At 40.9% G+C, this 14,890-nt stretch overlaps 1 protein-coding gene across 10 annotated transcripts in view; it reads left to right on the top strand.

Moving 5' to 3' along the window:
- The window catches only part of NBR1 (NBR1 autophagy cargo receptor), a 577,507-nt gene that overhangs the window by 254,173 nt on the left and 308,444 nt on the right, over positions 1–14,890 (top strand). For 8 of the 10 annotated variants that reach the window (XM_086924037.1, XM_086924035.1, XM_086924034.1 and 5 more), the window contains 2 exons: positions 8,439–8,606; positions 10,860–11,066. In XM_086924037.1, coding sequence (XP_086780163.1) covers positions 8,439–8,606; positions 10,860–11,066 — 375 coding nt within the window. The remainder of the gene's footprint in view (positions 1–8,438; positions 8,607–10,859; positions 11,067–14,890) is intronic. The other 2 variants (XM_086924038.1, XM_086924033.1) reach the window with 1 other exon arrangement.

Below are 14,890 nucleotides of genomic sequence, written 5' to 3'. Positions count from 1 at the left end.
ACTTGTTGGTAGACGCATTTAGCATTCGAGAAATGGCTGGTAACGTCAGACTCGGACCAAGGCCTTATCTCTGATCTTTTTAAGATACTTACTAACCCTCCAAGAAAGGCACTCGATTTACTACAGGGCCAACCACACAGCGAGGAATGCAGCGGGCAGGGAATCGGCAGTGAAATTGCCCACATATTGGTACCTCACACCGGCGAGGCTTCATAGGGGCAACCCATCCCAGAGCACGTCCTACTGGAGGGGTTGCGGGGAAATTGGCACGCTAACACATCTCTTATGGGAATGCACTGAAGTCAAGGCGCACTGGACCGCAGTCCTCAATAATATAGATAGTTCCCTAGACACTGAAATCCCACGGTTTCCGGCCTACACCATTCTAGGTCTCCCGAACGCACTCACTTTCCCTCTGAAATCCAGTAGGGGGCGCCAAATGGGCCTTGCGATACAGGCCGCCTCCCAACTCATACTTTCCTTCTGGGGGACTAACACGCGGCCCACTCACACGGGCTGGTTGCACAAACTTTGGTTTACACTGGGGATGGAACGTATCTAAGCTACACTTACACAAACCACAGCCACATTCCGCACGGTATGAAAGCCACTGCTTACACTTCTCTCTCAGGAGTTCAATGAAATCACGTGCCCCAGATACCTCTGTCTACTGCGGCTGACAGACACATACGATGAAACCTCAGAGTCTGAGAAGAAAGCACTGTGAACCGTCTTATTGGCAACATCCTACACTCATACGGCTCGGCACACTGGTTGGGGTGAGGGGGAGTTATGGGGGTTGGGTGGGGGGTTGTTATTCTTGTTATTGCTAGCTAGGCTTCTCGGAAGGTTATTGTTGATACCGCAACTCATTGGAAGTGACACATTGGGAGATCGACTACCGGATCCTCCGACCTGTGCGAGGTACTTGTTGTGTCCTACGAAGGGGATCCTCCTGCACGATGGCTACTTTTCTTTGTGTCCGCAATATTGCATTGTACTTTCTGTGCTTTTTGCCTTTCCTTAACTCAATAAAACAAATTTAAAAATAAAACAGAATTTTAACTTATCTGGATTTCAAGCTTATTTTCATTGACAGCTTTACATTAGCGACGATGGACCCTGTACCTGCTACTCTCTGGAGCACAGGAGCGGTACTATTTCTTTTGGGATTGGACTCTGGCATATTTTATTTCTTTATGATCCTTTGAGGATAGATGGAGTATTATCTTTGTGGAAGAGCTACTTATCTTATTCACCCTCGTATTTTTCTCAACTTTTTGAGTGGCTATTTGACCTTGAAATTGAATTTTGAACACTTATAACGTTTTCTGGATTTGGCATCATTTAAACTGGAGTTTATGCAGTCTACATGAATAATCTACTAAAATTATTCATCACCATTTTTTTCTCGTCTTGCTGAGTTGTTCCTGCACCTTTGCGCTAAATTTTGAACAATTTGAACATTTTCCAGTATATGCATCATTCAAATCATCGTTACCTGGCTCGGGATCATCGTCGTTGTTGGTATTATAAGTCGCGCTGTTCACTTTCCAAGCGCGCGTTACCATAGACACCATTGCTGCTGTTGATTCCGACTGGAACTCTTCCTACGTGCCGAGAAGAAGATGTGGGAGTCGTATTGACACGGAGCGTGATTTCGTCATCGCGTCAACGTCCTCACGCTCGGCGGCCATATTTGTTTCTGTTTCCATGGAAATGCACCACCATTGATCTTTCCGGCAATAATTCGCTGATGCGCACGGCAGCACATCAAGTTTGATTCCTGTGGAGACAAACCATGGCAGCACATCAACTTTTTTTTTGTATCGCCGATGTGCACGGCAGCTCATTGAGTTTTTGGCACATCGCCCATGTGCACAGCACTATTAGTGTTACTATATACAGCTGGGAGATTGATGGCATAATTTTCGTAAAAGGATACCACATAATTTTGTGCACATCGCTGATGCACATAGCTAATATGGTATTTACTATTGAACTATTGTTGTAATTTTCTTTGTTTGTTTTCTCTTGTACAACTGGCATTATTAAGATCATTTTCTTCTCTTTCCTCTCCTTTATACAAGTCTCAAACCAAGTATTATTTGTCTTACAATTACTATAAGTATTCCTCACATTGTTATTTTTTTGGTGTGTATTTTCTTTTTATTTTATTGTTGTCACCAAGCAATTCGATCGACATACAAAGTTTTTGCAAGCTAAAGGTGAACCTCCAATTCCATGGTCTAGATGGAAGGAGGAATTTTTAACTTATTTGAAAGCAATTGATGGAGAGAGAATGGGTAGTGAGAGAAAAAAAAGTATTTTATTACATTGTTTAGGCTCTGAAGGTCAAGCTGTATTTAGAACTTTACCTGTTGCAAGTGGAGATGTTAGCACATTTGAAGAAGCACTCATGCGTAAGGAAGCTAGTTTTAAACCTACAACTACGCATAGCGCTCAATAGGTATACATTTTATACTAGAGCTCAAAGAGAAAGTGAAACATTTGATGATTTTTTAACAGCTCTTAGGAGTCTTGTAATTTCGTGCAATTCTGGCAATCTTGCAGATGAAATGATTAGAGACCAGATTATTGTAAATGTAAGGAGTAAGAAAACCCAAGAACAGTTGTGGATTTTAGGTAATCCTAATTTGAATGACACTATTGCTACTGCAAAAGCTTTCGAGCAATCTGATGAATGGAGGAAAACCATTGAAGATGTAAATGCAAAAGGTGACAGTAGTAAAAGCATTGATGAAGTATGTGTAGTTAAAAAAATGTTTACCAAGTCTCCTCACCAGAGTAATAGATATCCCAAAAATATTGTTTGTTTTAGATGTGGAAGTACTAACCACGTAGCGTCATTCAATTTTGTCCTGCCATAGGAAAGGAGTGTATCAAATGTGGTAGGATTGGACATTTGGCTAAGGCATGCAAAGATGATCGTAGAAGAACTTTTGATGCACATAAAAGTGTAGGCTCCAGAAGTAATGATGTTTCCTTTGTGAGAGGTGTTAACCATTCTGATGAAGATCATGTTAGTGAAAAAGGTATGGTTGTTTCTATTGTTGATGTGTGTTCTTTAGAGGAGAATTTAAGTTCACCTAAGTGTGGTGTTACATATTTTAATGAAAATGTAGACCTTATGGCGGATTCAGGTTCGCCGTGGAATATTATAACTGAAGGTTACTTTGCAGAAAAGTTTGGCAAAGTTATGTCTGTTAAGGATTTATGTAGTTCTGATATTTTGGCTCAGAGTTTTGATGGTTCTACTATTGACCTGGCAGGGTATATTGCTTCAGAAGTTGAATGTAAAGGAAGGTCAGCTTTTATTAAAGTGTATGTTGCTAGGAAAGGGTCTTAGGATGGCGGGATCAGTTAAGGTTAGGAATCTTTCTCAACCGACGTAACAAAGAACCTGTTATGGTTATTGAAGGAAGTGATATTGTTAGAGTTATGAATAAAGGTGATGGTCCAGTTGTTGTTGAAAAGATTTTTCCTGAGGTGTTTTGTGACACATTGGGAAAGCTCAAAGGTTTCACTCATGAGATTAGGTTAAAAAAAGGAGATCACCGGTTAAACAAAAACTTAGGAATGTGCCCATTAACGTGAGGGATGAATTATGGAAACCTTTGAGAGGTATGCTGGATGAGGGAGTGATTGAAGAGGTGGAGTCATCAGAGTGGGTTTCTCGGATTGTTTTGGCACGCAAATCTGATAATTCATTGAGACTGTGTGTTGATCTTCGTGTGCTTAAGGCTAACATTTTCATTGATTGCCATCCTGTACCGAACATTAATGAGGTTGTGAGCATGTTGGGAGGAGCCACTGTCATCTCCACTTTGGACCTTAGGTCGGCCTATCATCAAATTGAATTAGCTAAATACTCTCGCCACATGACTACTTTTATCACGCCACAGGGTTTGTTCCAATTCAAGAGGATGCCTTTCGGACTAGCGTCTGCGGCATCTGTATTTCAGAGATCCATGTGTCATCTTTTTAAACAAATGGAGTCGTGTGTAAAATGTTTTAAAGAAGATATTTTAATCTACTCACCAGATGAAGCAACTCATTCGGAACATCTTAAAAAAGTATGTGGGATTCTCAAGGATTATGGACTCACATAAAGAAGACCAAATGCACATTTGTCCAAGAATCGGTTGAGTATCTAGGACATACACTTTACAAAGAAGGTGTTGTTCCCAAGAAGTCACTTGTTGATGCTATTCTTAGAGCACCTTCTCCTAGTTCAAAAGAGAAGCTTCTTTCCTTTTCAGAACTTTGCGAGTATCATAGTAAATTTATAAAAGATTTTGCTTCAAAAATGGAGCCATTTAGAGAACTAACGAGGAAACATGTTGAGTTTGTGTGGGGTGAAAAACAACAAAAAGAGGTTAAAAACATTAAGGCAGAAATTATTACTGCTCCTTCTCTTAAACCCTTTTGTGTTGGGAAAACTTGCATACTTACTGTAAATGCCAGTCTGTGTGGACTTGGTTGTGTGTTGTCAGTGTTCCGGGAAGGATGAATGGAATGTGGCTTTTGCGTCACGCACGTTGAGCTTCACAGAGAGACGTTATGCTGTCATCGAAAGAGAGTTGCTAGTGTGTGTATGGGGTGTGGAGCATTTTAGGAATTACATTTGGGGTGCACGATTTATTCTGAAAACGGATCATAAACCTTTGATTCACATTTTAGCTCCTGGTGGTGGTCTTAATGCCACGGCAAGAATAGCTAGGTTAATGTCACGTTTTCAAGAATATACATTTACTGTTGAATATGTTCCAGGAAAGTGAACGTCACAGCAGATTGTTTATCGTGACTTCCCTGTGAGGGTAACGACATTTCATGTAAAGAGGAAATTGTTGCAAGCATTTCTGAGGTATTACCAGACATATTTAGTTCTATTTCTGAAGAATTGTAGTTTCTGATGAGATTATTGTAGAAGGAGATTTTATTTACAGACAAGGAAAATACATTCCACCTGTTTCATTACGTCATACCATTTTATCTTTGAGTCATGAAAGTCATCTAGGAATGCCATCAATGAAAAGGCTTATCAGATCATCCTTTTGGTGGCCTGGATTAGACAGGTATGTGGATAGAATGGTAAGGTATGTCCTGAACGTGTGTGCAGTGAGAAATCTCTCAAATGGAATCCGGCTCCGCTCATTCCGGTCAAGTGGCCAGATTATCCATGGCAGAAGGTTGGATTAGACATTGCTGGCCCTTTCAACTTTTTACCTCAAAATTTCAGGTTTGCTATTGTCATGGTGGATTATCACTTTAAATGGCCTGAGGTAAAGTTAGTCCCACGTGTTACCACCAGTAGTGTTGTCTTATTTTTTTAAAGAAGTTTTTTCCAGGGAGGGTAGTCCTGAAGTGATTATTTCGGACAATGGTGTACAGTTGAAATGTTTTGAGATGATGGAGTTTTTAAAATTCCATAATATTCGGCATATCACCACATCCCTTTGACCTTCAAGGGAATGGTCCAGTGGAGAGGTTCAATAGGTTTCTCAAGCAAAATATTCTTTAGGCACGGAATTTTGGTGCTAATTGGAAAGACAAATTAAGAGAGAAATTATGGTTATACCGTATAACTCTTCATTCAACAACTGAAGTTTCACCATTCCGATTGCTTAAGGGTAGAGATTCAGAATCTAAATTGTGCACTTGGTGGTTTAAGAAAGTTGTCAGAGTTCAGACTTCTGAGCTAGATAAGGAAGACATAGCTCATAGGGTTGAAGAAAAACAACAAAAAAGTTAGAACCTTTATGATCTTCGTATGAAAGTTAAGATACCTAAATTTGTAGTTGGAGATTTTGTTAGAATATGGAAACCTGGGATTCTTCTTAAGAATGATACAAAGTTTAGCAGACCCATGAAAATTGTCAAAGCCAATCGTAATAGTGTAGTCACACAAGATGGACAAGTTTGGAATGTGAGACATGTTTCTAAATGTTCTATGATTCATTCATAATGTTTCTAAGGAAAGAGATGTGTTACATTCTCTGTATATTTGTTTGGTATTACCTATTTTATTGTATATTGCCCTTTTAATGGCTCTGTATTTTTAATTATGGCACATGCCTTGCAGTTGTTGTTACATCATTTTGGAACTGTTGGTCTGACATTCTGATCTGCATCTTCACAACAGCAGTACTGTGCTCCTCTTATAAAAACAGACTTTTAACTTTCCTGGATTTCAAGCTTATTTTCATTGACAACTTTGCAAAGACCCAACTTCAAATTACGTATTTGTCGAATTACTGTGGGGCAGGGGGAGTTGGTGTTATGGAGAAAAACCCCTTCCAGATCTGCTCTAAGTGCAGTGCTGATTCTCCTTAACCATGCCAGTGTAGGGTGTGCAACTTTTGTTTGTCTCACAAGCTGAAAGAATCGGTGTGCCAAGTGTCTTAGTGCAAAAGAAAAAAAAACGTCATCCGGCACCAAGAATAATGATGCTGGGCACACCATAAAATGCAGCAGCAGGAGTCGCTGAAGATGTCTGAACAGTTCAAGTTGAAGGACGTGTTCGGGGCCAAAGGGGAAGAGTCGGGCCCATCACCCATACACCAAGCAGAAAGAAAGCAGAGCCGGGAATTGCTGTCCTCTGAGATTATGCTGTTAAGCACCACATCCACCTCCTAGTGCAGCGTATGCCTGAGAACAGACAAGGACTTTATAGACCTGTTTTGCAGCATCCCTCACCAAATCCACAAGTGCAAGATGAATCCCCAGGTCCTCCAAAAGTACTTTTGCCAGTGGGACACTTCCACCACCATTGATCTTTTCGCAACCACACAAAATGCCAAAACTTTGCCTCCAGATACTCACACTCTTAGTCCTTGGTCAATGTAGTATGGATGAACTGGTCAGAGATATTTCTTTAAACATTTCCTCCACTTCACCTTTTTCCATAAATGGTGAGGAAAATGATAGCAGTCTGAATGACCCTCATTCTGATAGCACCAATATGGCCCGGCCACCTTGGTTCTCCATGCTTCTGGATAGATCTATACATCCCCATGAAAAACTATCACTGGTGCCGAATCGTTTAACTCGTGGTCACCTCAGGCACCCAGACATCGGGCAGCTGGTCTGAAACGTCCTGCGCCTGTTATGTAGCTAAGTGGAAAAAATATATCCACTATTGAGTTGGTAAGGACACAGACCCTCTCAAAGTTTCTGTGCAAGACTTTATTTGTTACACGTTGTATTTATATAAGCGGGATTAGCATACACTTCTATCCATTACATCTGTGTGTATTAAAAATAGGAAACATCCGTCTGTTTTTAAGATTCCCATTATCAAAGCCTCAATGGATGGCCTGATGAGTTCTCCCTCCTAGGATGCCTGGTGTGCCCATCTGGAACCTAAATGAAGTTCTCAGATATTTTGGTCTGCTTTTCGAAACATTACACTCTTGTAGCATGCAATTATTGCAATGGAATGCAGAATTCCCAATTGCCATCACATTATAAAGAGAATCAATGAGTTGCATACGTATACAATAGAGGAACCATTCATTCAGGTTCATCAAGCTAGAGTAGTGTAAATGCTACATAGAAATAGCGTTGTTCATTTTTGGGTGACTACTGAGGACCCCTCTGGTAGGTGAATATTATGTTAGCTGCTGCAATGGGTCACTGTTCACTCGGTTATATGTAGTAGACATCGGTATGACTCTATTGTACTTGCCATTGTGCTAATTATCATGTGTTGTATTTATAAGTCTGTTACCATACAAGATTTTGTATTTAATTTTCAGTCGGATATTCCTCTCACAGTTTTGGGAAACTTACTGTCAGTGCAAATGTTGTGTCATTCACTTACAATGACATCATTGAAAGAAGCTCATTCATTGAAGTTGTGCTGTGCTTTCATCCAATTCTCCAATATTGTTTTCATAATTAGGAAATAGTATTTTGAAGTTATTCACTACTAATTAGGCCCTTATGGGGCTCTGACAGACAACGAAAGTCACCACATGGCAAGTATAAAATGGAGGCCGCCTTATAGCATGAGGCAATTTTCTTTATTATAAGTTGCTTACAATTACTGGAAATGTGATAGCTTAAATATACTAGCATACATAATTATGTGTGAGTGTATGTGCGCTTATTTAATTAAACATTTTGATGAAAAAAATCATCTGTTTGTGCCACTTTAAATTGTATTTCTTTTCCTCCCACAAAATTTTAAGTCCATGCTACATCATTTGGGATTTGCTAAGTCGTCGTGTTTTATTTTATTTTAATTGAGTGCCTGTCTAGCAATGTATTTGGTAGACTTTTATACCTTATGTCTCGCTTGTAATTGCCACAGCTCTGACAGTCATGCATTGTAGAGACAAATGATTAAATGTACATTTGTTTGCTTGACCTTATATTATTCATTAAGGCTATTTTTTTAATTTCTTTAACAGCGTGTGCCCAGCATACAGCCTCTGTGAGTTGTGTGAAGGTGGAGGTTTTTCTCATGACTCTAGTCATGTTTTCTTGAAGTTGCGGAAACCTGTACTTACCATGTCTGAGAGTAATAGTCTCAGCCAGATTCCCTTTCGACGAATTTCTGCTTCTGTGGATCAAGTAAGGTAATTATCTTGAATTCTAATTCTTAAGATCTTATTGATGTCACAGTTATGATATACTGACTTCATTCTTGCATTATCAATCAATACTTGTTGCCAGAATATCCTTCTCTTTTTCATTTAATTAAATCAGAAAATCCTCCTTGCATGTGTTTAATGCATCTCGTTATTTTGAAAATACATTATCCTTGTGGTAGTTGCTTGGGACCCGTTTTTCTCAATGTCTAGATTTAGACAGCTCTGAGCAAAAGACATTGGCTAAGTTTTACACAGCATCACCTCATTCAGTGTCCTTGTATTTAGTCATTTATTCAGGTGTTACGTATTATCAGGATAGGAGTGTCAAGTGTGTTACTATAATCATGTAGAATAGTCTGGGCATGTTTAAAAATATTTATCCTTTTGCTGTCCTCTTAGGTCCTTTTTTTCAACCGTCAGCTTTAAACTGCACCATCTTTAAGCTAAGCTTTTTTCTAAGTGTCTCCAAAAGAAGGCAATGTGTCACTGTTCTCTTTTGACTGTTTCATGTGCTTCAGTAACTAATGACATTTAATACCAACACTCAGACATCTTCAGCCACAGATACAGTACCACTCTTGTAAAAGGCTCCAAGATACGGTCTTTTTAAAAAGTGACAGAAGTCGTGTTTATTGATGGAAAAAAGTAGGCCACATACAACTCATTGTGAAAAATAAAGAAGTTAGAATATATTTGTAATATCAAGCTTTTAATTGTAATGTCCCATTATACAGTGTAAAAACACTGAAGCCGCGTGCCTAGTAAAGGTTTCATCAATCCCCTTCAGTGGGAATGGAGTTGATCTCATCATATCTGTTTATTAGTGGCCTCCTTATCCGCCATTAATTTGGATTGAAAAACCTACTAATCTAGTACAGATCTACTTCAGTTGATGAAAGTAATATCAAATTTTCATTGGTCTTCTCGCCCACTTTGTGATTATAGCTACATGTTAACTTACTTAAATAGATGTTTTCCTTTTTTTACTGTGAGAATTTCTGGCTTCTGACTATCTCGGCAGTGGAGAATTTGTCCTCAGACTGGCCACTAATCCATGGTCTTATTTTTATAAGCATTGCCTATACCCTACAAGCAAACAAAATAACACTATTGTGTTAAAGCAGTGGTTGGGTCGTAGCTCATACTGCCAAACTTTTGATAGTCATAAACACTGATCGCTTCCACTCATATATGGGATACCTGATCACTTTTAGCAAACAATAACATAAAAAAAAGAAAATCTAAATGCAATATTAACTACTTTGCTTTATAAATTAAACCAATTTTAGTAAGAAAGCCCCATAAGGTTTAATGTACATGGCGCGCCACGAAAAACAATAGGAAAATATAGCAGAATTGAAGCAAGAACTTAGCAAAACTGGAAATTTAATACTGCATCTTTAAGGAAGGCAACCGCCCCATGGAATGGAATGACGTGCATTTGCAGTTGGCCTCACCGTTCTGTTTTATCCAGCCCTAGTGAACAGGATCATGGTTCACTCACCTCTGTACGCCGACTTTTTTGATGGATAATTAACTCTTTTTTCAAACGTTTACATCACACTTTACATTTTACTATGTTTACTAGCTTCTGCTTTGATAGTAATTTGAATCTTTATGAGCTCATGGAGTTGACGAGATGCACATGATCAAGATGGAGGCAGAGGCACTTAAAATTGTCAGACTGGAAAAGACACCATGGTAAAACCATACTTGAAACAACAAACAGTCTAGAACTGGAAGGAGACCGCTGGTGGCACGCAAGAAGTGGGCAGAGCAGGCTTGATGGTTCTCCACACAAGACACTTAATTGGCATCATGTTTTTGGAAAAGCAATTTCCAGTTCTGCCTGTGTTGTGGACAAATCCAAAACAGTTATGATGGAGGAGGGAGATCAAGGTTTACAAGTACAAGAATTTCTAAAAGTGCAAACCCTGTGAATGTAAGCAATGACTATAATGCTTCACAAAGTTGTAAGGAGACATACATACTGCCCTTGACAATGTTTCTTAACACTGACCAACTCCTGAGCAACTCCTACTTAATGTGACTGTGACGACTGATTCGCTCGTTGATTTGCTCCGTAAATAACATACACTCAGTCACTTAGCCACACACATAGTTAAACATGCTGCCATTCATGTCACCTTTGCAACTTGATTTCTTTGAATCTGAATTCTTTTAACTATGTAAACATTGGTAATTTTTGATAGTAAGGCTTAAATTCATATTTTATAGACTCCAGAAACAGATGGACAAAACATTCATTAAAGCTGAAAAACAGCGACTGAAAGCTGAAAAGAAGCAGCGAAAAGCAAAGGTGAAGGAACTTAAACAGCTGCTGAAGATGCATAGAAAGATTCCTGTATGGAACACAGTGCATGGACAAGAAAGTTCAAATCCAACAGAGTCTAAACCGGATTGCCTGCAGACCAGTGCACTTGTGTAAGAAGGAATATTATACCTTTGTGTTTGCTCAGGTGCTTTGCTATTACAACATTTTTTTCGAGTGCCACGTTACTAAATTTTATATTCCAGAGATTTGATTAGCTCTGACGTTCTTTGTTGGTGGAATTAGAAGAACCCCTGCAACCATGTTTCCAGCACATTAAAAGCCTATGCTGGACTGAAAAATGCAATGGTATGGTAAAATGCATGGGACCATTGACTGCAAAGCACACTACCTGTTCGTTGCCTTAAAGTTTTGTCAGTGAGAGACATTTTTTGCCACAAAAAATCACTTCTGTACAGTTGGTTTACTTCGACTGATAGTCAGAGCTACTTTTTCAGCTTCCAGGTGCATTCACACTTTGTCATCACTGTACAGCTGCAAATTAGCAGGACATTCCTTTTACGAAGTTCTTGAATTGCATGTAGTAGGTTTTTGTAGTAGCTTCTCAGAAGAAAATTGACTTGGTTACAAAACACTAAAGATATGTCATGGGGCAAGGGAGGCCTATACTTTGAATCATGACCATCATTTTCTCCGGAGTTTACTCTGACAAGCCCTTCACATTGATATTTGGCTCATCATTTACCACATAGAAAATTGTGAGGCCTCCGTGGGGTACATTGCTAGCTAGTATAGGTTATTTAAATAGCTTTGAGTGTGGACATTTGCCAGCTCCTGCTTCATCGGTTGACTAAACGGCTACATAATGACTCACTCAAGGTCCTGGTGGCTAACAGGAGCTTGTCTTCGAAGACCACCATTTAGAGGAGTACTTGGCTTAACCATTTGGCACTCAAGAAGGATAAAGTTTGTGAACTGAAATCTGGTAGAGGCAACTTCTGCTCAGTTACTAGTGAGATCGTAAACAAATGTAAGTTTACTTCTATCGCAAGCAAGATGCTAATGGTCACTGCAGTTCAAGCTCTTGTTGGTTTAAAGAACTTTCCAGGCATTTCATGCGTTCAAAGCCATTAACACAGTAGTTTATTTTCCATGATTTTAAAGAGAAAAAAACGTACATTTAATTTTATTCAACATACATTTGTTCATTGTTTTAAAAAATCTTAGTTTTTTGACACAGTATATGTATATAATTGAATCCAATATTAAGGACCTCTGTGACCACGTCTAGCTCTCGGAGGAAACTGCGAAAGATTTGCAGTGGAGTTTACTGGACCATGATTGGGTCAGTGGCAAACCCCACTTCCTACCCCACCCTGAATTGGTAGTTGTGACCAATGCGTCCTATCTGAGTTGGGGCTGCCATCTTGGAGATGCGGAGACTCTGGTCTCAGGCTCCATATCAGCCTCCTGGAGCTGAGGGACATCCTCTTGGCTTGAAAGTCTCGCCCAACACACATCAATGGTAGGCTGGGGCAGGTGTTCATGAACAACACCACAGTCATGTGGTATTGCAACAGGCGGGGGATTGTGGGTTCGGGAGCCTGTGCCAGGAGATGCTGTACCTCTGGAAATGGCTGGACTATCAGGTTATCAAACCACCTGGCAGGATCTTTAAATACAAGGGCAGATGAGGTCAACTGCTGATACATAGCGGATCAGGAGTGGCAGTTACACCAGGAGGTGGCACAAGGCCTCTTTCATGAATGGAGGGAATTAAGAGAAACTTGGCTTGGTGTACCCAATCAAAGAAGCAGTGTGCGTTGGGTTATGTTTTCTCTAGTGGGATTATTCTACTGATCACCTCATTCAAATCAGGTTCCTATCTGTACCACAATCAGTCTATCTGTCACTCTTACGGCCCATATATACGTTAGTAGAACCACAAAGGCAATGTAAATCATATATAGGCCTGTGTGTTGGCCGTAAATCTGCATAATGCGGAGAATACGGGAACCTGAATGGCAGGTATTCATAAGGAAGAATAGGACATTGTCGGTGTAGTGAGGAATCGTATCCAAAAACCCTCCCTGACAATCAAAGCCCATTACCTGTGCATTCATCCATGCGAACCCTAGCGGCTAATGGTTCCATAGCTAAAGCAAACAGATAGGGGGAAAGGGGACAACAATGTTGAGTACTCCGTCGTTTAGGAAAAGGATCGGACGCAGCAACAATTCTGACCGAGGCAGAGAGGTCAGTGTAAAGAAGTTTAATATAGGAGATAAGGCGTGGGCCGCAATTTAACCGTTGTAGTAGTGCAAATAGATCGACCCATCCCCGCGAGCCAAGCGCTCTATCAATATCCGCTAAGAGCAGGGCCCTGACGACGATCAATAGCCGCAACCAAGTTATATACAGGTGTGATATTTGTGACAGGTAGCCCGCTGGGGCATAAAGCCGGCCTGGCCTGGATGAACCAGCTCGGGCATATAGGGAAGGATACAGTTGGCCAGCACTTTGGCCAACAATTTGGCCCCGAAGTTTAACAAAGAGATGGGGCGAAATGAGGATTGCTGATCCGGGGGCCGACCAGGCTTTGGAAAGACTGCGATTTCTGCAAGCCTCCAGTCCGGAGGAAGCTTCCCTTTTTCAAGGGCTGCATGTACCACTACCAAGTAATGGGGAAGACAGTGGGTTTGAAATGATTTAAAAAAAACTCGTTGGGGAAGCCGTTCGCCCCGGTGCTTTCCCGGACCGAAAGTCGATCAGGGCCTCGCCTAACTCGTCTATCGTCAACGGGACGTCCAAATCTTCCCTTGAGCTATCCGAAATAGCCTAAGGAGGCAAATCATCAAGAAATTGGTGGACCAGAGGTAACTGGAGGGCTTCCTTGGGGGCATATAGCTCCGCATAGTATGCCGCAAAACTGACAGCAATCCGGGCAGGATCAGTGAGAATCCGGCCATCCCCATCGAGAATCCCCGGTATGCTCACTGGACGGAGCGCTTGTTGACACAAACGATGGAGAAGCAAGCTCGATTTGTCTCCCCACTGATGGATTCCACTTTGAGATGCCAACCAAGCCTGCCTGGCCTCTTCACGAAGGGTGTCCGCATAAGGCTGCTGTAGAAGGAGCAATTGAAGGTGGTATACCCCGCCATGTTTTCCCTGCATTTCTGTTCTAGGAGTAAAATCTGCACCTCAGTCTGGCTCAGAGCCTCGTAGTACTTTTCCCGTCAGGCGGCACAGTAAGCGATGTCCACTCCCCGAATGGTGGGCTTCATCACCTCCCATACCATGGCTGAGAAGTCAACCGTGCCTGAATTCTCTGCGAAATATGCCATAAGGGCTTGTTGTAGGTGAGACGTGTATTCTGGGTCATGGAGATGCTACGTCGACAACCGCTATCGAAAGAAGGGACGTGCCACTTCCAGGAGTGAGGGCCACCGGAGAATGATCGGACAGACCTCTAGGTAAGATATCAGTCTCTGTGATCTGAAAATAGTAGGAGTTTGATATAAACTCATAATCCAGCCTAGAAAACGAATAATGGACCGCCGAATAATGCGTATAACTGTAAGTAGCTCGGTGTATGTGGCGCCAAGTATCCAACCACCCCATATCTCCCATGAATGTGTGCAACCGTGTCAGGGCTCGACAAATCCACTCGACCGCTCACATTTGCAAGGTAAATTTTATGAGGTTGAGCTATTTTTAGGTCCTACTCGTCCTTTCTGGCGAGTAGGAAAACATACTAACTTTTGTCCTCTGTCTTTGAAAACGGAGCAAATGTGACAAGATAACAAGATTTAAAGGCCTTTTTATTGCTCACAAAGCAAATAAGCAATAAAGATGCCTTTAAATCTTGTTATCTTGTCACATTTGCTCCGCTTTCAGAAGCGGAGGTCAAGTAGGTTACTGTTAGGTCGAGGAGTTTTTTTTACAGTACTAGACCTGCAGGACTAGTACAATT

The sequence above is a fragment of the Lissotriton vulgaris genome, chromosome 5 (assembly GCF_964263255.1).
Source record: "Lissotriton vulgaris chromosome 5, aLisVul1.2, whole genome shotgun sequence".
Taxonomy (NCBI): domain Eukaryota; kingdom Metazoa; phylum Chordata; class Amphibia; order Caudata; family Salamandridae; genus Lissotriton; species Lissotriton vulgaris.
Note: the sequence above shows the minus strand (reverse complement) of the source record. Positions and strands in the feature narration are given on the sequence as shown.